Raw genomic sequence first — 20,246 nt, forward strand, 5'->3', positions numbered from 1 at the left:
TTATCCGAGCTCTGCAAGTGTGGCAAAGTAGTATTATTTATTCAAAGCTGAGATAAGTTATCAGGTAGAAAGCAGAGGCATTCAACAGACTGGAAAACAAACCAGGTTGAAGCAAACAGGGTACCTGCCCTTGTAATACATTCTTGCAAAGTGCAGCGTAGGTTTACAAGGTTAATTCTCGGGATGGGGGGGGGGGGCAAGGTTGTCATATGTCATATGCTGAGAGATTGGAGCAGCTGTGCTTGTACACTCTAGAATTTAGAAGGATGAGAGGGAAAATCTTATTGAAACATATAAGATTATTAAGGGTTTAGACACGCTAGAGGCAGGAAACATGTTCCCGATGTTTGAGGAGTCCAGAATCAGGGGCCACAGTTTAAGAATAAGGGGTAAGCCATTTAGAACAAAGATGACCTAATACTTTTTCCACACAAAAAGTTGTGAGGCTGTGGAATTCTCTGCCTCAGAGGACGGTGGAGGCCGGTTCTCTGGATGCTTTCAAGAGCTAGATAGGGCTCTTAAAGATAGCTGAGTCAGGGGATGTGGGGAGAAGGCAGGAACGGGGTACTGATTGGGGATGATCAGCCATGATCACATTGAATGGCGGTGCTGGCTCAAAGGGTCGAATGGCCTACTCCTGCACCTATTGTCTATGAGGATCTGGAAGTTGGGGAGGGTTACGGTATTAAAATCACAAGAGGCCAGCACATTTCCTTGGAATAAATACGGGGGTAAAATGCTACCAGAGACAGACACAAAATGCTGGAGCAACTCAGCGGGTCTGGCAACATCTCTGGAGAAAAGGAATAGGTGACGTTTTGGGTCAAGATTCTGCCTGACCTGGTGAGTTACTCTAGCATTGTGTCTATCTTTGGTGTAAACCAGCATCTGCAGTTCCTTCCTACACATGTTACCAGAAATAAGTTTAGTTTAGGATACAATAGACAATAGGTGCAGGAGTAGGCTATTTGTCCCTTCAAGCCAGCACTGCCATTCAATGTGATCATGGCTGATCATCCCCAATCAGTACCCCGTTCCTCCCATCTCCCCATATCCCCTGACTCCGCTATCTTTAAGAGCCCTATCTAGCTCTCTCTTGAAAGCATCCAGAGAACCGGCCTCCACCGCCCTCCGAGGCAGAGAATTCCACAGACTCACCACTCTCTGTGTGAAAAAGTGTTTCCTCGTCTCTGTTCTAAATGGCTTACCCCTTATTCGTAAACTGTGGCCCCTGGTTCTGGACTCCCCCAACATCGGGAACATGTTTCCTGCCTCTAGCGTGTCCAAACCCTTAATAATCTTATACGTTTCAATGAGATTCCCTCTCATCCTTCTACATTCCAGAGTGTACAAGCCAAGCTGCTCCATTCTCTCAGCATATGACAGTCCCGCCATCCCGGGAATTAACCTTGTGAACCTAAGCAGCGCGAAAACGGGCCCTTCGGCCCACCGAGTCCGTGCCGACCAGGGATCCCCGTACACTCACACCATCCTACGCAAACTAGGGACAATTAACAAAGTTGCCAAAGCCAATTAACCTACAAACTTGCAGGTCTTTGGTACGGGAGGAAACCGGAGAAAAGCCACTCGACCAACAGGGAGAGCGTACAAACTCTGTACAGCACCCGCAGTCAGGATCGAACCCGGGTCTCTGGGGCTGCAAGGCAGCAACTCTGCCGCTGTGCCACTCCTCTGAAAATGAGGGCATGGGAATAAGTAGGAACATGACGTTCAAGTTATGGTCAGAGCAGCTGTGATCTTATTGAATGGTGGAGCTAAGTAGCTGTGATGAAATACGAGTGAGTTTCGATGACTCATGTTTAGATGCATCACCATCATGTGTGTCAAGGTACAGCGGCAAGCTTAGCTTTATACGCCATCTAATCAGATAATTAGTTCATTAGTCAGATAATTCCAGTACTCGGTCCATCGAGTCTACTCCACCATCCAATCAGTGCTGTTCTATCTTTCCCTCTCAAACCCTGTTTAAGAAGGAACTGCAGATGCTGGAAAAGGTAGACAAAATTGCTGGAGAAACTCAGCGGGTGCAGCAGCATCTACGGAGCAAAGGAAATAGGCAACGTTTATGGCCGAAACCCTTCTTCAGACTTCCCTCTTAACCCCGTCCTCCTGCCTTCTCCCCATAAATCCTGACACTCTTAAGGGCCTGTCCCACGAGCATGCGACTCCATGCGGCGAGCGTGACCTAACGTGGCCGCTTGAGCTGCCCAGCCTCGCGGGGCCGGTCCCACTTCGATCGCCGGAGCCGTATGGAGTTGTGCGGGGCTGGTCCCGACATCGCGCAGGGCTCCGAAAAACTGACCGTGTTCAAAAATTCCGCGTGGCAACGTCCTGCTGGCCCGCAGTCGTATACAGAGCCTCGACGGGCATGCGCAGCGTCTCGACACCTTATGTCATGCGTGAACTTCCCGCGGACTTCGCTCGGACCTCACGTCAACTCGTGCGGGATCACTCGACCTCCGCGCGGCACCCGCTTCCGGTTTGGTCGCACTTGCCGCATGCAGGTCGCATGCTGGTGGGACAGGCCCTTAATTGATCAAGAATCTGTCAATCTCCACCTTAAAAGTATCCATTGAGTTGGCCTCCACAGCCGTCTGTGGCTATGAATTCCACAGATTCACCACCCCCTGGCCAAAGGACTTCCTCCTCATCTCCTTTCTAAAGGTGCATCCTTTAATTCTTAGACTGTACCCTCTGGTCCTAGATCCTCCTGGTCCTAGACTCTCCCACCAGTGGAAACATCCTCTCCACATCCACTCTATCCAGGCCACATTCACTCTACCCAAGACATAGCCTAGCCTAGGGTTGCCAACATTCTCACTCCCAAATAAGGGACACGAGGTCAAAATAAGGGACAAATTTCCCGACGGCAATTCGTTGACCGACTCGGGCCGTGGCTGGGTGAATGATGAGTTGCCCGGGTGCTGGACTGTAACACAAAGCCCAGCCGGCGGGCCAGCTGAGGTGTTTTGGCCCGGGCCAAAGTCCGGCACCCCATCCAACTCATGAACCGATGATCGGCCATGAGAAGGAGGGGTGGTGGTGTCGGCGGTAAGCAACTGTCCGAAGGTTGGACAGCTGGCCGGGCTGCCGACGGGCGAGGTGCTGCTGCTGCACTCCACGGGCTGCACTACATCAGGACGGGTGAGGCGGGGGCCGAACGCGGCGCTCAAACCCGACAGTCCCCTCGACCCGTGTAGTAGCGGTCAAATACGGGACAAGGGCGGTCCCGTACGGGACAAACCAATTTAGCCCAATACACGGTATGTCCCGGCTAATACGAGACAGTCAGCAACCCAAGCCTAGCCACAATGTAATGTCAGCAGCAGCAGCAGCAGCAGCAGCAGCAGCAGCAGAAGCAACTGTTTTACATAATTTGCACAAGATCTTTGCATCAGACACCATGTCTGGTAAAGTATTTGATGCAATCTCATTCTTTGAAGGTTTTTTTTTGCAGATTATGGGGAGGGCAAGAGGGCAGCGAGCGTCTGTGAGACCAAATGAACAGACTTGAAATAATGCAAGCAGTGTCCGTGGCACAGAGGAATGGAAAACATGTTAAGTGCCTGAAGCAACTCCAAGATATCTATTTCCACCATTAGATGTTTTGAGTCTGTATGAAAGCACTATTGTGCAGTGACAATGATTCATCACACACTGGTTGAATGCAGTGCAATAAACACCAATGGTCACTGATCAGATTATCAATCGAAAACCTAAAACTCCGCATCAACAGTTCTTTAGAGATAGTTTGTGGAAACAGGCCCTTCCACGCTGACTAACGGCCACCCAGTTCACACTAGTTATATCCTACGCACTAGGGACTGTTTACAGAAGCCAATTAACCTACAATCATTGAGTCATAGAGTGAGGAGACAGGCCCTTTGGCCCAACTTGCCAACAATATCCCAGCTACACCAGTCCCACTTGCCTGCGCTTGGTCCATATCCCTCCAAACCCGTCCTATCCATGTACCTGTCTAACTGTTTCTTAAACAATGGGATAGTCCCAGCCTCCTCTGGCAGCTTGTTCCGTACACCCACCACCCTTTGTGTGAAAAGGTTACTCCGCGGATTCCTATTAAATCTTTTCTCCTTCACCTTGAACCCGTGTCCTTTGGTCTTCGATTCCCCTACTCTGGGCAAGAGACTCTGTGCGTCTACCCGATCTTTTCCTCTCAAGATGCATGCCTTTGGAGCGTGGGAGGAAACGTTCAAACTTTTCCAGCCTAGCTGTCAACTCTAGTCTCTCTCTCTCTCTCTGTATTCACTTCCTCGATTATCCCCTTTCCTCCTCAGGTCCTCCCTTCTATTGACTCCATCTACACTTCACGCTGCCTCGGCAAGGCCACCAGCATAGTCACGGACGAGTCTCACCACAGCCACTCCCTCTTCTCTCCCCTCCTCTAGGCAAGAAGTGCAGAAATGTGAAAACGCTCACCTCTAGATTCAGGGGCAGTTTCTTCTCAGCTGTTATCAGGCAACTGAACCACCCTCATACCAACTAGAGTGTAGGGCTGACCTAGAAACATAGAAAATAGGTGCAGGAGTAGGCCATTCGGCCCTTCGAGCCTGCACCGCCATTCAATATGATCATGGCTGATCATCCAACTCGGTATCCCATCCCTGCCTTCTCTCCATATCCCCTGATCCCTTTAGCCACAAGGGCCACATCTAACTCCCTCTTAAATATAGCCAATGAACTGGCCTCAACTACATTCTGTGGCAGAGAATTCCAGAGATTCACCACTCTCTGTGTAAAAGCTAGCATCTACCTCATTGTCGGGTCTCCGTTGTCGTTGGGGCTGCAACGTGGAGCGGCCTCCAGCAGGAACAACCTGGGGCTCCAGTCGCGGAGCTGCGGACGACTCACCTTCACGGAGCTGGCCGAGTCCGGAGCGGGTGGAGCGGTGGTGGAGCGCTGCTGTGGCCCGACCCCCGGAGTTTCGGAAGCTCCTACCGCAGGTCTGGTGGACAGTAATATCGGGAGCCCGCGGGTCCCTGGTTGGAGACCGCTTTTCGGGGCTTCCGCAACGGCGACTTCTCCCGCCCGAGTTGCGGGGTTGAAGAGCACCTGGAGCGGGGCCTTACATCCCTGCCCCACGCGGCTTGGAATTGCCGCGGGACTTTGCGAGCGCCTGCCGGGGCTCCAACACCAAGACCCCGTGCTTGGCCTTGCATCACCCGGCGTGGCTTTAATGGCTGCAGGACATTTAACATCGCCCGCTGGGGGCTTTGACTCTGTCTTAGACTCTGACATGGGAGGGAGAGGGGGGAGAGGGGAGTGCAGGGGAGAGATATGTTTTTTTTTGCCTCCCTTCACAGCGAGGAGAAGATGCGCTGTGAAGGATGTTTGTGTAAATTGTGTTGTGTCTTGGGTCTTTTTCGTTTTGTATGTATGACTGCAGAAACGGCATTTGGTTTGGACCTCAACGGGGTCCAAACGACAAATATATTGTATTGTATTGTATAGGAGATTCTCGCACAGTCTTTAATCGGACTTTATCTTGCACTTAACATTATTCACCTTATCCAAAATCTGTGAATTAGATATGACCCTTAAAGATAGTGGAGTCAGGGGATATGGAGAGAAGGCATGAACGGGGTACTGATTGGGGATGATCAGCCATGATCACATTGAATGGCAGTGCTGGCTCGAAGGGCCGAATGGCCTACTCCTGCACCTATTGTGTGCTGTCTGTGCACTGTGGACGGTTGGATTGCGATCATGTTTCATCTTTTTACTGACTGGTAAGCTTTTCACTGTACCTCAGTGCACATGACAATTATAAACTAACCTTATCACCGACCCCCCCCCACCACCCCCCGCCCCTCAATATTTCTCTCTTTCCTCCATGCTCTCAATTCTCACGCAGAGTTTTCTCCAAAAAATGTAGACCATCCCTTTGCAACCACAGAGGCTGGTTATCTTTGATTTTAATTTAGTTTAGAGATCCAGCGCGAGAACGGGCTCTTTGGCCCAGTGGCCAGCGATCCCCACACACACACATTAGGGACAATTTACAATTTTTACCAAAGCCAATTAACCTACAAACCTATGGAGAGAAGGAATAGGCGACGTTTCGGTCTGAAGAAGGGTCTCGACCCGAAACGTTGCCTATTCTGTCTCTCCATAGATGCTGAGTTTCACCAGCAATTTTTTTGTCTATTTTCGATATTTCTCGCATCTGTAGTTCCTTCTTGAACATTTACCCTACAAACCTGTACGCCTTTGGAGCGTGGGTGGAAACTGGAGCTGCCGGAGAAAACCCACGTGGTCACGGGGAGAACGTACAAACTCCGTACAGACAGCACCCGCGGTCAGGATCGAACCCGGGTCTCTGGCGCTGTGATAGCCCTGTCCCACAGTGCGAGTTCATTCCAAGAGCTCTCCCAAGTTAAAAAAAAATCAAACTCGTGGTAAGCACGGAGAATGAACGTAGTGGGTACGTCGGAGCTCGGGGACGTCTCTTAGCGGCTCGTAACGCTAACGGCAGGTAGTGGGGAAGCAGGTAAGCTCGGGAAGACTCGCAAAGATTTTTCAACATGATGAAAAATGTCCACGAGAGCCCCGAGTACTGACGAGTGGCCATTACCGTAAATCTCCGAGTTCGAATCAGGGCAAACTCGGGAGAGCTCTTGGAATGAACTCATACAGTGGGACAGGGTTTTAAGGCAGCAACTCTACCACTGCGCCACCGTGTCGCCCAGGTTCTTCCAGCCGTTTATTTCTTTGCCCGAGTTGATAGCCAGACCAAAGGCTGTTATTCATTCATTATAGCAGCAGAATTATGCCATTCGGCCCATTAAGTCTACTTCGCCACTGAATCATGTTGCCCTCTCAACACCATTCTCCTGCCTTCTCCCCGTGACCCCTGACGCCCGTATTAATCACAGGTAGACAAAAATGCCGGATAAAAACGCAGCGGGTGAGGCAGCATCTATGGAGTGAAGGAATAGGTGACGTTTCAGGTCTCGACCCGAAACGTCACCTATTCCTTCGCTCCATAGATGCTGCCTCACCCGCTGAGTTCCTCCAGCATTTTTGTCGACCTTCCATTTTTCCAGCATCTGCAGTTCTTCCTCAAAAACTTCCCGGACTAATCCCTTATTCTTGACCAAACAACCATGAATCCCAGCAAGACGTACTCACAGTCTTATTCTTGTCGTCACAGTGGAGCGTAGTTCTGAAGTGATCACATTCTTGCCGACACTTTTTCCTTTGGGGCTGTTTACGTTCCGAGTCTTCGCCCGTTGAGAATCGGCACCAGATTCCCGTGTGACCACGTCGCGCTGATTAGACACGAGACTAACTGCTTCGACATCACTGTTCGGACTTGCACAGCCCAAAGTGGCCGCACTCCCCCCCGGCCTGTCAGTGTTCGCACTTGGTACAGAAGGACTGAAAGCCTCATTGTTTGCAGAATCACCCGCAGCTCCCTGTACACTCTGGCTAATTCGCTCAACTCCTTGACCAGTCCTCTGGGCAGACGTTAAATTTTCCCAGCTGCCATACCGGGGCTCGGCACGCAACGCCTTTTCTGAAAAACCTTTAAATGCGGAATCCATTTCACCGTCTAGGGTTGCGCCGAGAGACGCTCTTTGCGAAGACTTCTTCCGCGACGCAAACGGTTTTGAGACGCCCGGCGTGGATTTCTCGACGGGCGGAACCGATTTTGGAAATATTTTGTGCTGGGTCAGTGGAGAGGTGACCGGCTTTGGCGACAGGGCTTCAGGGGAACCCACCGCGACACTCGCCTCGCCCGCTCCAGAATCATTTTCTTTCAACTCTTCCTCAACGTCGCGAGTCTCCGCGTTCTGCCCGCATTGGTCCGATTTCAGAGACCGCCGCTTCTTCCCCTTTTTGCCGCTCCTTTTGCTATCCGTGGGTGACCTCTTCTCCATTTCGTAAGACACCGCCGTCGAGGAATTCGAATTAACCCTCAAACCCAAAAACAAATCCGACCGTTCCACCGTGCTCTTCGAATTTCCTAAATCGGGGCGAGGACCAGTGACGGCGTTGGAGTCCTGTTCCACTAAACCATTCAGCTTTTGTCGTGATGCGTTGACCGTCGGGTGCGGGTTAACTTTGAGTAGGTTTGTTGTACCTTCAGCGACGTGCGTGTTGCGAGCAATTCCGGTCCCTAGCGCACTATTCCTGGTGGTATCTGAAAGATGGACTTTCTTCGATGGACTTTGTTGCTTCACCAAGTCCGGTGTTGTAAGAGATGTTTTTTCGGGTGCGCTGAGAATTTGGATTTCCCTCCTAAAGGCGCGGAACGTGGGCAGCTTCGACCGTTCGGTTTGATCGCTTTCCCGCGGTTTGCCCTGAGGCTTCAGCTCCACGCCGATACGGTTAACGGGCAGGGAGACGGACGCTTCGGACAATTTGGTGTTGGCCTTGGTTTTCGGATGGCTGACGTCGAGCACGGCGGGCCTGGATATATGCTCGACCCTCACGGTCTCAGACACGGGCAAGACCCATTCCTTTATGGGTGGGATGTCCACGCACTGGTCATGGCTCTCGCAGACATACTGGCCTTCTCTTAGCCGGTCGCACCCCACAAACACGCCGTCTTTTAGTGGCCGGGGGTCGCAGGACGTGTTCTCATCACCAGACGCGTCGATGAACTCGATAGCCTCGTGCTCCTTCGCACTTCTGTCATCAGATGGCACGCTTGCAACAACGCAGACAGGAGTTAATGAGGTATCCTCCTTACCGGCCAACGCTCCCGACGCACCGCTCAAGAGCTCGCTCGCCGCGTCCCGTGCAGAAGAGCTCAAGTCCTTGGATCCTGCAGGGGATTCCTCGACACAACTTGAAGGCTCTGCGGGCAATTGCTTGGCAGCCTTTTTCCTGCCAGAACCAAAAATACCTCCCAAATAATCCAGAACTTGGTTCCTTTTGCCCTCTTCTGCCTTTCCCGAGCTTGGTGAACGAATATTTTGAAACTAAAAGAGAAACAAGAAACAGTATTAGTAAACACACCTCCTCCGGAAATTCGGTTCCCATAAGACATGCGTGTCCTCTGTCCTCCCCCCTGTCCCCTCCCCTTCCCCCGTCTCCTCCCCTTCCCCCCCGTTCTCTCCCCCCCCCTTCTCCCCCCCTCTCCCCCCCCTCCTCCTCCACCCCACCCCTCCTCTCCCCCCCCCCCCCATTCTCTCTCCCCCATTCTCCTCTCTCCCCCCCCCCCCTCACTCCTCCCCTCCCATTCTCCCCTCTCTCCCCCGCCCCCCTTCTCCTCCCTCCCCCAAAGTTAGATCAGTGCTGGAACAAAGTCTTGTGTAAATAGCTGGGCCGGTGAGTTGCAATTACGAGGGGAAAGCCTAAAATAAAGGCCCAGCGTGTTGTCAGTCCATGCAAGCGGCGTGCGTGTGCTTTTTTTATGCCAGTGTGTGTACGTTGAGCTGTTGCTATGCAACTGTGGGATAGATAAATATATTAAAAAGTGAAGTGAAACTCTGGAGAATCTGGATTTTGGAATCTTTGCAGTTGCGGTTACTGCAGCCAGCCGGGGGGAACCGCGGGTGAGGCGGAGAGCTCGCTGCAACCGGGTGTACGGCGCCCTCTCCTGCCCCTCTCACTACCCGCACACGCATCCCACGCTGCCCAGGTGGGTCCCAGAGAGTTGTGAATCTGTGGAATTCTCTGCCACAGAAGGCAGCGGAGGCCAATTCACTGGATCTTCTTCTTCTTTCGTGTGGCGTGCACAGCCTAATGTTGTTGGACAACTTGTTCTATTTGATCTTCCGTTTGTGCACGTCGAGTTAATTGCATTAGTCGCAACAGGGCGGGCCACGTGAAGGTTGCAATCTTCCACCCCAATTCACTGGATGTGTTCAAGAGAGTTAGAGTTAGTTTTGTCTAAGATTTAGCTCTTAGACAATAGCCATTCGGCCCTTCGAGCCAGCACCGCCATTCAATGTGACCATGGCTGATCATCCCCAATCAGTACCCCGTTCCTGCCTTCTCCCCATATCCCCCGACTCCACTATCTTTAAGAGCTCTATCTCGCTCACTCGTGAAAGCATCCAGAGAACCTGCCTCCACCACCCTCTGAGGCAGAGAATTCCACAGACTCACAACTCTCTGGGTAAAAAAGTGTTTCCTCGTCTCCATTCTAAATGACTTACCTCTTATTCTTAAAATGTGGCCCCTGGTTCTGGACTTCCCCCACATTTCCTGCCTCTAGCGTGTCCAAACCCTTAATAATACTATATGTTTCAATAAGATCCCCTCTCATCCTTCTAAACTCCAGAGAATACAAGCCCAGTCGCTCCATTCTCTCAGCATGTGACAGTCCTACCATGCCGGGATTTAACCTGGTAAACCTACGCTGCACTCCCTCAATAGCAAGAATGTCCTTCCTCAAATTAGGGGAAATACAGCATGGAATCTTGCATGGATTCGCTGTCACTGCTTGCGGCAATGACGGATCATGCATTCCTCGTCGAAGACTGGTGTCCACACCCATGGTGGTAGCAGTCACAGCTTGCACAGGATTCTCCCACAGTCCACATTCCTCACAATTCATTTAAAAAAGGCTGTGAGCCTCACAGCCTGGAAACAGGCCCATCGACCCAACTTTACCACACCGACCAACACGTTCCATCCACACTAGTCCCACCTGCCTGCGTTTGACCCATATCCCTCTAAACCTGTCCTATCCATGTACCTGTCTAAATGCTTCTTAAACGTTGCAATAGTTCCTGCTTCAACTACCTCCTCTGGCAGCTTGTTCCCTACACCTATAGCCCTTTGTGTAAAAAGGTTACCCCTCAAGTTCCTATTAAAATCTTTCCCCCCCTCACCTTATACCCATGTCCTCTGGTTCTCGATTCCCCTACTCTGGGAAAGAGACTGTGGATCTACCCAATCTATTCCCCACATGATTTTATACACTATAAGATCACCCTTAACCATATAACCATATAATCATATAACAATTACAGCACGGAAACAGGCCATCTCGGCCCTACAAGTCCGTGCCGAACAAATTTTTTTTTCCCTTAGTCCCACCTGCCTGCACTCATACCATAACCCTCCATTCCCTTCTCATCCATATGCCCATCCAATTTATTTTTAAATGATACCAATGAACCTGCCTCCACCACTTCCACTGGAAGCTCATTCCACACCGCTACCACTCTCTGAGTAAAGAAGTTCCCCCTCATGTTACCCCTAAACTTCTATCCCTTGTTCTGTCCTCTTGTTTGAATCTTCCCTATTCTCAAAGGGAAAAGCTTGTCCACATCAACTCTGTCTATCCCTCTCATCATTTTAAAGACCTCTATCAAGTCCCCCCTTAACCTTCTGTGCTCCAGAGAATAAAGACCTAACTTATTCAACCTATCTCTGTAACCCTTCATCCCTTCATCCTCCTGCGCTCCAAGGAATAAAGTCCTAACCTGCTCCCCCCTTTCCACGAGTCCTGGCAACTTCTTCGGAAATTTATCTGTACCCTGTCCAGCTTGACATCAACTTTCCTATAGCAAGGTGCCCAAAACTGAACACAATACTACAGTTGTGGTCTCATCGCGTCTTGTATAGCTGCAACATGACCTCACCCCTCGACTCTTATACTCATGACCGCCTCAACTTCTATGCTTGCCTCATGAGTCTCCTGACAGCTGCAAGCCAATGGGTCATCCCTCCTCCTCCCTGGCTCCTCCACAAAGATTTCCACTGTGTAGTGGAAGAATCCACCTCTCAGTGAGGGTTTCTAGTTGGCTTCGAGCAAACAGACGTCAACTAACCCAAAACCCACCTCACTGCTGGTTCGGCAACTTGAGCGCCCAGGAGCAGAAAAGACTGCAGAAAGTTGTGACCACTGCCCAGTCCATCATCGGCTCTGACCTCCCCACCATCGAAGGGATCTATTGCAGTCGCTGCCTCAAAAAAGGCTGCCAGCATCATCAAAGACCCACACCATCCTGGCCACACACACATCTCTCCGTTGCCATCGGGAAGAAGGTACAGGAGCTTGAAATCTGGAACACCCGGGTTCAGGAATAGCTACTTCCCCACAGCCATCAGGCTATTAAACATGACGTCAAACAAACTCTGAACTGTAACAGCCTATTGCACTTTATCTGTTTATTTATTATGTATATATATGGTCTATGGACTATAGACACACTGAACTTTTATCCCCTGTTGTGTACTATATTTACATATTCTGTTGTGCTGCAACAAGGAAGAATGTCATTGTCCTATCTGGGACGCATGACAATAAAACTCTTGGCTCTTGAATGCTGGCGCATTAAGATGACCAACATCATGGCGGGAACATAAAATGCAGAACAGTGGAGCACAGGAACAGGCCCTACGGTCCACAATGTCCATGCCCAACACGATGATGCCAGTTAAACTAATCTCATCAACCTGCACACGATCCACATCCCACACCCTCCATATACTCTGCCTAGACTTTTTGCACTATTGCACTAACCTCCACCACCACCTCCGACAGCACGTTCCAGGCACCCACCACTCAGTGTTAAAAAAATATATATATATGCCCCACACATCTCCTTTAAACTTTGCCTCTGACAACTTAAAGCAATGCCCTCTTGTGTTTGACCTCTCCACCCTCAAGAGTCAAGAGTGTTTTATTGTCATCTGTCCCGGATGGGACAATGAAATTCTTACTTCCTGCAGCACAACACAATATGTGCATATGTAAACATTGTATATAATGGGGAAAGCAAAAAAATAGAAAAACTTCCATAAATAACAAATATAGTGCAATAATAATATAGTCTTTTGCAGTTCAAAGCTCCTAGCTTATTCGTTGTGGTGTTTAATAGCCTGATGGCTGTGGGGAAGTAGCTGTTCCTGAATCTGGACGTTACAGTTTTCAGGCTCCTGTACCTTCTTCCTGATGTCAATAGGTGTAGAATTAGGCCATTCAGCCCTTCAATCCAGCACCGCCATTCAATGCGATCATGGCTGATCATCCTCAATCAGTACCCCGTTCCTGCCTTCTTCCCATATCACCCGACTCTGCTATCTTTAAGAGCCCTATCTAATTCTCTCTTGAAAGTATCCAGTGAACTGGCCTTCACCGCCCTCCGAGGCAGAGAATTCCACAGACTCACAACTCTCTGTGAGAAAAAGTTTTGTCCTCTCCGTTCTAAATGACTTACTCCTTATTCTTAAACTGTGGACTCCCCCAACATCGGGAACATGTTTCCTGCCTCTATTGTGTCCAAACCCTTAATAATCTTAAATGTTTCAATAAGATCCCCTCTCTATCTTCTAAACTCCAGAGTGTACAAGCCCAGCCGCTCCATTCTCTCAGCATATGACAGTCCCACCATCCCGGGAATCAACCTTGTAAACCCACGCTGCACTCCCTCAATAGCAAGAATGTCCTTCCTCAAATTAGGGGACCAAAATGGCAATGGTGAAATGAGTGTGTGGCCAGGATGGTGCAGGTCTCTGATGATGCTGGCTGCCTTGTTGAGGCAGCGACTACGATAGATCCCTTCGACGGCGGGGTGGTCAAAGCCGGTGATGGACTAGGCAGCGATCACAACTTTTGTCGTCCTTTTCGCTCCTGGATGTTCAAGTTGCCGAACCAGGCCACGATGCAACCAGTGGAAGTTTAGGAGAATCCTCTTTGACAGGCCGAATCTCCGTAATCTTTTCAGGAAGTAGAGTCACTGATGTGCCTTCTTTATAATTGCATCGGTGTGCTGGGTCCAGGAAAAAGGTTCTGAATGTCTACCCTCTCTGTGGTCTTTATAATTGTATACACTTCTAACGGCTCTTTCTGCAACCTCTGACTTTACAGAGACAGCAATCCAAGTTTATCCAACCTCTCCCTGTATCTATTACGCTCTATTCCAGGCAGCAGTCAGATAAATATCCTATGGTTAGTGCTGGTAGGAATGAATTTGTTGCATTTGTTGAAAGTAGATTATTATCTGAATGGTGGCCGATTAGGAAAGGGGGAGATGCAACAAGACCTGGGTGTCATGGTACACCAGTCATTGAAAGTAGGCATGCAGGTGCAGCAGGCAGTGAAGAAGGCGAATGGTATGTTAGCATTCATAGCAAAAGGATTTGAGTATAGGAGCAGGGAGGTTCTACTGCAGGTACAGGGTCTTGGTGAGACCACACCTGGAGTATTGCGTACAGTTTTGGTCTCCAAATCTGAGGAAAGACATTATTGCCATAGAGGGAGTGCAGAGAAGGTTCACCAGACTGATTCCTGGGATGTCAGGACTTTCATATGAAGAAAGACTGGATAGACTCGGTTTGTACTCGCTAGAATTTAGAAGATGGAGGGGGGATCTTATAGAAACGTACAAAATTCTTAAGGGGTTGGACAGGCTAGATGCAGGAAGATTGTTCCTGATGTTGGGGAAGTCCAGAACAAGGGGTCACAGTTTAAGGATAAGGGGGAAATCTTTTAGGACCGAGATGAGGAAAACGTTTTTCACACAGAGAGTGGTGAATCTGTGGAATTCTCTGCCGCAGAAGGTAGTTGAGGCCAGTTCATTGGCTACATTTAAGAAGGAGTTAGATGTGGCCCTTGTGGCTAAAGGGATCAGGGGGTATGGAGAGAAGGCAGGAACAGGATACTGAGTTTGGATGATCAGCCATGATCGTATTGAATAGCGGTGCAGACTCGAAGGGCCGAATGGCCTACTCCTGCACCTATTTTCTATGTTTCTATTAGATTGAATGGACGAGGATCAAAGGACCTTTAGAAAAGAGACAAGGAGGAATTTCTTCAGTCAGAGGGTGGTGGATCTGTGGAATTCATTGCCACAGACGGCTGTGGAGGCCAAGTCATTGGGTATTTTTAAAGCAGAGGTTCCTGATCAGCAGGGGTGTAAAATGTTTCAGGGAGAAGGCAGGAGAATGGGGTTGGGAGAGAAAGATAGATCAGCCATGATTGAATGGCGGAGTAGACTCGATGGGCCGAATGGCCTAATTCTGCTCCTATGACATGATCAACAGAGATTCCCCAAACTCTCCACTTAGAACAGTATAGCACAGTAACATGCCATTCAGCCCACAATGTCTGTGTGTTCATTAGGATATTCATCACATAATATCTCGTCTGTCATTGATTAATGAATAGAGATTCTTAGTGAATATGTTCGCAAGGCATAGGAGCAGAATTAGGCCGTTTAGCCCATCCAGCCTGCTCTGCTTGAAGGGCCGAATGGCCTAGACTTGCACCTATTGTTTATCATGGCTGATCTATTTTTTCTCTCATCTCCATTCTCCTACCTTCTCCCCATAACTTTTGTCATCCTTAATCAAATGCCTATCAATGAAATCTGCTTTACAAATACCAGGAAGTGGTCAAGATCAGACTTAGTAATATATAGGTTAGGCAAGGCAGCTCTAATTAGGCAAGGCAGCTCTAATTAGGCAAGGCAAATACCCAATGACTTGGCCTCCACAGCCGCCTGTGGCAATGAATTTCACAGATTCACCACCCTCTGACTAAACAAATTCCTCTTCATCATTCTCAAGGTACGTCCTTTCATTCTGAGGCTGCGTCCTCTGGTCCTAGACTCTCCCACAACTGGAAACATCCCCTCCACATCCATTCTGTCCAGGCCTAGACAAAAGCTAACAACCGTATTGTTCTTCTTTCTTGTGATGACAAAATGATATCTCTTGTGAATGTTAGAACATGAGACTATTGACATGGTGCAGTCCCCATCTTACGCCCTGTAGATGAACAGAGCCCGTCCCAATAATGTAAAGTTCACAAGTTATAGTAGAAGAATTACACCATTAGGCCCATCTACTCCACCATTCAATCATGGCTGATCTCTGCCTCCTAATCCCATTTTCTAGCCTTCTCCCCATAACCCTTGACACCCGTTCTAATCAAGGATTTGTCTATCTCTGCCTTAAAAATATCCACTGACTTGGTCTCCACAGCCCTCTGTGGCAATGAGATCCACAGATTAACTTCTCTCTCCGACTAAAGAAGTTCCTCCTCACCTCCTTTCTAAAAGAGTGCCCTTTGATTCTGAGGCTATGACCTTTGGTCTTAGACTCACCCAACAGTGGAGACATCCTTACCACATCCACTCCATCTATGCCTTTCGTTATTCTGTAAGTGGCAATGAGGCCCCCCTCAACCTTCTAAACACCAGCGATTACAGGCCCAGTGCCATCACGTGCTCATCAGATGTTAACCCAATAACTCCTGGAATCATTTTTGTAAACCTCCTCTGGGCCCTCTCCAGAGCCAGCACGTCCTTCCTCAGATACCTGCTCACAGTCACGGCCTGATCAGCACCGTATTGAGCCTCAGCATTATATCTCTGTTTTTGTATTCTAGTCCTCTTGATATAAATGCCAGCATTGAATTTGCCTTCCTTACTACCGAAAGAATAAAGTCTACATAGTTGGAAAATATTCCAACTACAGGTTGTGTCAAGTGTCAAAAGTAGCTCTTTATACTTCCAAGGCTCTGAAAACCTTCTTTATATTCCAATCCTTCTTCATGCTGATCAAGCAATCAGCTTAAAAGAGGCAACACTAAACAAGGACATCTTCATCAAATTCGACTGACAACGCAGCACAGATATTAAGTTATCTATTTCCAAGCTATCAAGATTCACAGCGGGATCTTCAGCCCAAGTGCGAGGTGTTGCATTTTGGCAAGTCAATAGACAATAGGTGCAGGAGTAGGCCATTCGGCCCTTTGAGCCAGCACCGCCATTCAATGTGATCATGGCTGATCATCCCCAATCTGTACCCCATTCCTGCCTTCTCCCCATATCCCCTGACTCCACTATCTTTAAGAGCCCTATCTAGTTCTCTCTTGAAAGTACCCAGGGAACAGACCTCCACCGCCCTACGAGGCAGAGAATTCCACAGACTCACAACTCTGTGTGAAAAAGTGTTTCCTCGTCTCCGTTCTAAATGGCTTACCCCTTATTACATAGAAACATAGAAATTAGGTGCAGGAGTAGGCCATTCGGCCCTTCGAGCCTGCACCGCCATTCAATATGATCATGGCTGATCATCCAACTCAGTATCCCGTACCTGCCTTCTGTCCATACCCCCTGATCTCCTTAGCCACAAGGGCCACATGGCTAAATAATCTTAAATATTCTTAAACTGTGGCCCCTGGTTCTGGACTCCCCCAACATCGGGAACATGTTTCCTGCCTCCAGCATGTCCAAACCCTTTATAATCTTATGTTTCAATAAGATCCCCTCTCATCAGCCATGATCATATTGAATGGCGGTGCAGGCTCGAAGGGCCGAATGGCCTACTCCTGCACCTAATTTCTATGTTTCTAAATTCCAGAGTATACAAGCCCAACCGCTCCATTCTCTCAGCATGTGACGGTCCTGCCATCCCAAGAATTAACCTTGTAAACCTATGCTGCACTACCTCAATAGCAAGAATGTCCTTCCTTAAATTAGGAGACCAAAACTGCACACAATACTCCAGGTGTGGTCTCACTAGAGCCCTGTACAACTGCAGAAGGACCTCTTTGATCCTATACTCAACTCCTCTCCAAAATGCCATTTGCTTTCTTCACTGCCTGCTGTACCTGCATGCTCACTTTCTTGCGACTGCTGAACAAGGGCCCTCAGGTCCCGTTGTACTTCCCCTTTTCCCAACTTGACACCTTTGAGATAATAATCTGCCTTCCTGTTTTTGCTACCAAAGAGGATGTCAAACCAAGGCAGGATCATCAGAGTGAATGGTAGCGCCTTGGGAAGTATAGGGGATCCTGGAGTACAAACCTCCATAGGTGCACATACTGGAGTACAAACGTCTATGGGTGCACATTGGCGGGTTGCATCATCGCTCGATTTGGGAACAGCTCTGCCCAAGGCCACAAGACGTCTCATAGAGTTGTAGATGTAGCCCAGTCCGTCACACAAACCAAACCTCCTACCATTGAATCCATCTAAATATCACGCAGTGTGGCCAGCAGAATATAGAGGGGTCTAGATAGGCTGAATGTACAGTCTTTCCCTCCCACCCCTCCCACCCAAAACAGTTTCTACCTCAAGGTCATCACCACTCTGAACTCTGCACTGAACACACAGCCCCCATATTATGTAGTGCCACAATACACGGGGAAATATTGCACATTCTGACGACGTTTTCTTGCCGTTTTTGTTATTCGTTATTATTTATCTGTTATGTTACATACGGCAGAAACGTAGAAACATGGAAAATAGGTGCAGGAGGAGGCCATTCGGCCCTTCAAGCCAGCACCGCCATTCAATGTGATCATGGCTGATCATCCCCAATCAGTGCCCCGTTCCTGCCATATTGACTCCACTATCCCCTAGAGCTCTATCTAACTCTCTCTTAAATCCATCCAGTGATTTGGCCTCCACTGCCCTCTGTGGCAGGGAATTCCATAAATTCACAACTCTCTGGGTGAAAACGTTTTTTTCTCACCTCAGTCTTAAATGGCCTCCCCTTTATTCTAAGACTGTGGCCCCTGGTTCCGGACTCGCCCAACATTGGGAACATTTTTCCTGCATCTAGCTTGTCCAGTCCTTTTATAATTTGATATGTTTCTATAAGATCCCTCCTCATCCTTCTAAACGCCAGTGAATACAAACTCCAGTCAATACAGTGAGTGCCCGACATTTCTGTTGTATGTATTTACAATGATAAAGTATATTATTAATATTATTATTATTATTATTATTATCATTATGTTCGATGAACAATCCACATTCCCCGTTTACAGTCCAGATCGACAATATTCCTCATCTCTCTTTTTATCTACTGATCATTCACATGCACACAATGCTGTCTTTCATTTCTGCGTCCCCAAATAACAAGAAGCCAACTGTTTGGAAGCTTCTCCGATCATTTATTCGCGCATGATGTTTTTTTAAACCACGTCACTTTTACTAAAAGCAATAACCATTCAGTTGCTTGAAAACTAGTCTACATTGTGAAGGGAGGGAGGGACGGAGAGACAAGAGATTTCTTGCAGGGTGTTGGCGAGCCCACATCTGGAATACTGTGCACAGTTTTGATACACTTCACCAAAACAAAACCAAAACAGATATTGTAGCATTAGAAACATAGAAAGTAGGTGCGAGAGCAGACCACCAGGTCCATCGAGCCCGCACCGCCATTCGCTCATGGCTGAACACTAAACAGACACACTTACCCACAAACAGTAGACACAAGACACAGAACACAAGACACTACCCTCCCCTTTATACCGCTATCACCCCTCTCCACCCCAAGAACCTCGTGATCTCCTGGGGGAGGCAAAAAACCGGATAAAAACCCAGGTCCAATTCGGGAAAAAAATCCGGGAAATTCCTCTCCGACCCCAATCTAGGCGATCGACACTTGTCCAGGAGATCACTCAGGTCTTACTATACTAACCATACCTAGGTCCATATCCCTGCCCTCTCCCCGTAGCCCCTTATCCCCTTGGCAGCTAAAAAACCATCTATTTTAGTCTTAAATATATTTAAAGTTTCTGCTTCCACTGCTCCCTGGGGCAGTGAATTCCATAAATTAACCACCCTCTGGGTGAAGAAGTTCTTCCTCATCTCAGTTTTAAAAGAGCCCCCCCTTATTCTGCAACTATGTCCCCTAGTTCTAGTTTCCCCGATCATTGGGAACATCCTCGGTGCATCCACCCGATCAAGGCCCCTCACGATCTTATATGTTTCAATGAGATCGCCTCTCATTCTTCTAAACTCCAAAGAGTAGAGTTCCAGCCTACTTAACCTTTCCTCATATGTCAATCCCCTCATTGCAGGAATTAATCTTGTAAACCTTCGCTGCACTGCCTCCAGGGCTAGTACATCCTTTCTTAAGTATGGACCCCAGAACTGTACACAGTATTCCAAATGTGGTCTCATTAATACTGTGTACAGCTGCAGCAAGACCTCCGTGTTTTTATACTCAATCCCCCTAGCAATAAAGGCCAAAACATTGCAGGCAATTCAGAGAAGATTAATGGGCCTGTCCCACTTAGGCGACTTGAGGTGACTAGGTTGTCACCGGGGTGACGCCTGTATGGTCGTGAGTCGTCTCCTCAGTCGCCCAAGGAGACGGAGCGTCTTTCTGGTCGCCGCTGGGTTTTCAACACGTTGAAAAATGTTCGGAGTCAGTCGGCGATAGTGGGCTTGACGCCAATGAGCGTAGCTCGACTTCTCCCGACGTGGGTGCTGTCGTAGTTGTCGCCGGGTTAACCCTTCAGCCCACCGGGTCCCCGCACATTAACACCTTCC

The 20,246-nt window shown here is 48.8% G+C and overlaps 1 protein-coding gene across 3 annotated transcripts in view; it reads right to left on the reverse strand.

Moving 5' to 3' along the window:
- The window catches only part of crybg1a (crystallin beta-gamma domain containing 1a), a 213,426-nt gene that overhangs the window by 68,902 nt on the left and 124,278 nt on the right, over positions 1-20,246 (reverse strand). For all 3 annotated transcript variants that reach the window (XR_008723420.1, XM_055634998.1, XM_055634999.1), the window contains one exon: positions 7,174-8,972. Coding sequence is in view for 2 of the 3 variants with exons in the window: in XM_055634998.1 (XP_055490973.1) it covers positions 7,174-8,972 (1,799 nt within the window). In the remaining variant the exon portion in view is untranslated. The remainder of the gene's footprint in view (positions 1-7,173; positions 8,973-20,246) is intronic.

Source organism: Leucoraja erinacea, chromosome 5 (genome assembly GCF_028641065.1).
Source record: "Leucoraja erinacea ecotype New England chromosome 5, Leri_hhj_1, whole genome shotgun sequence".
Taxonomy (NCBI): domain Eukaryota; kingdom Metazoa; phylum Chordata; class Chondrichthyes; order Rajiformes; family Rajidae; genus Leucoraja; species Leucoraja erinaceus.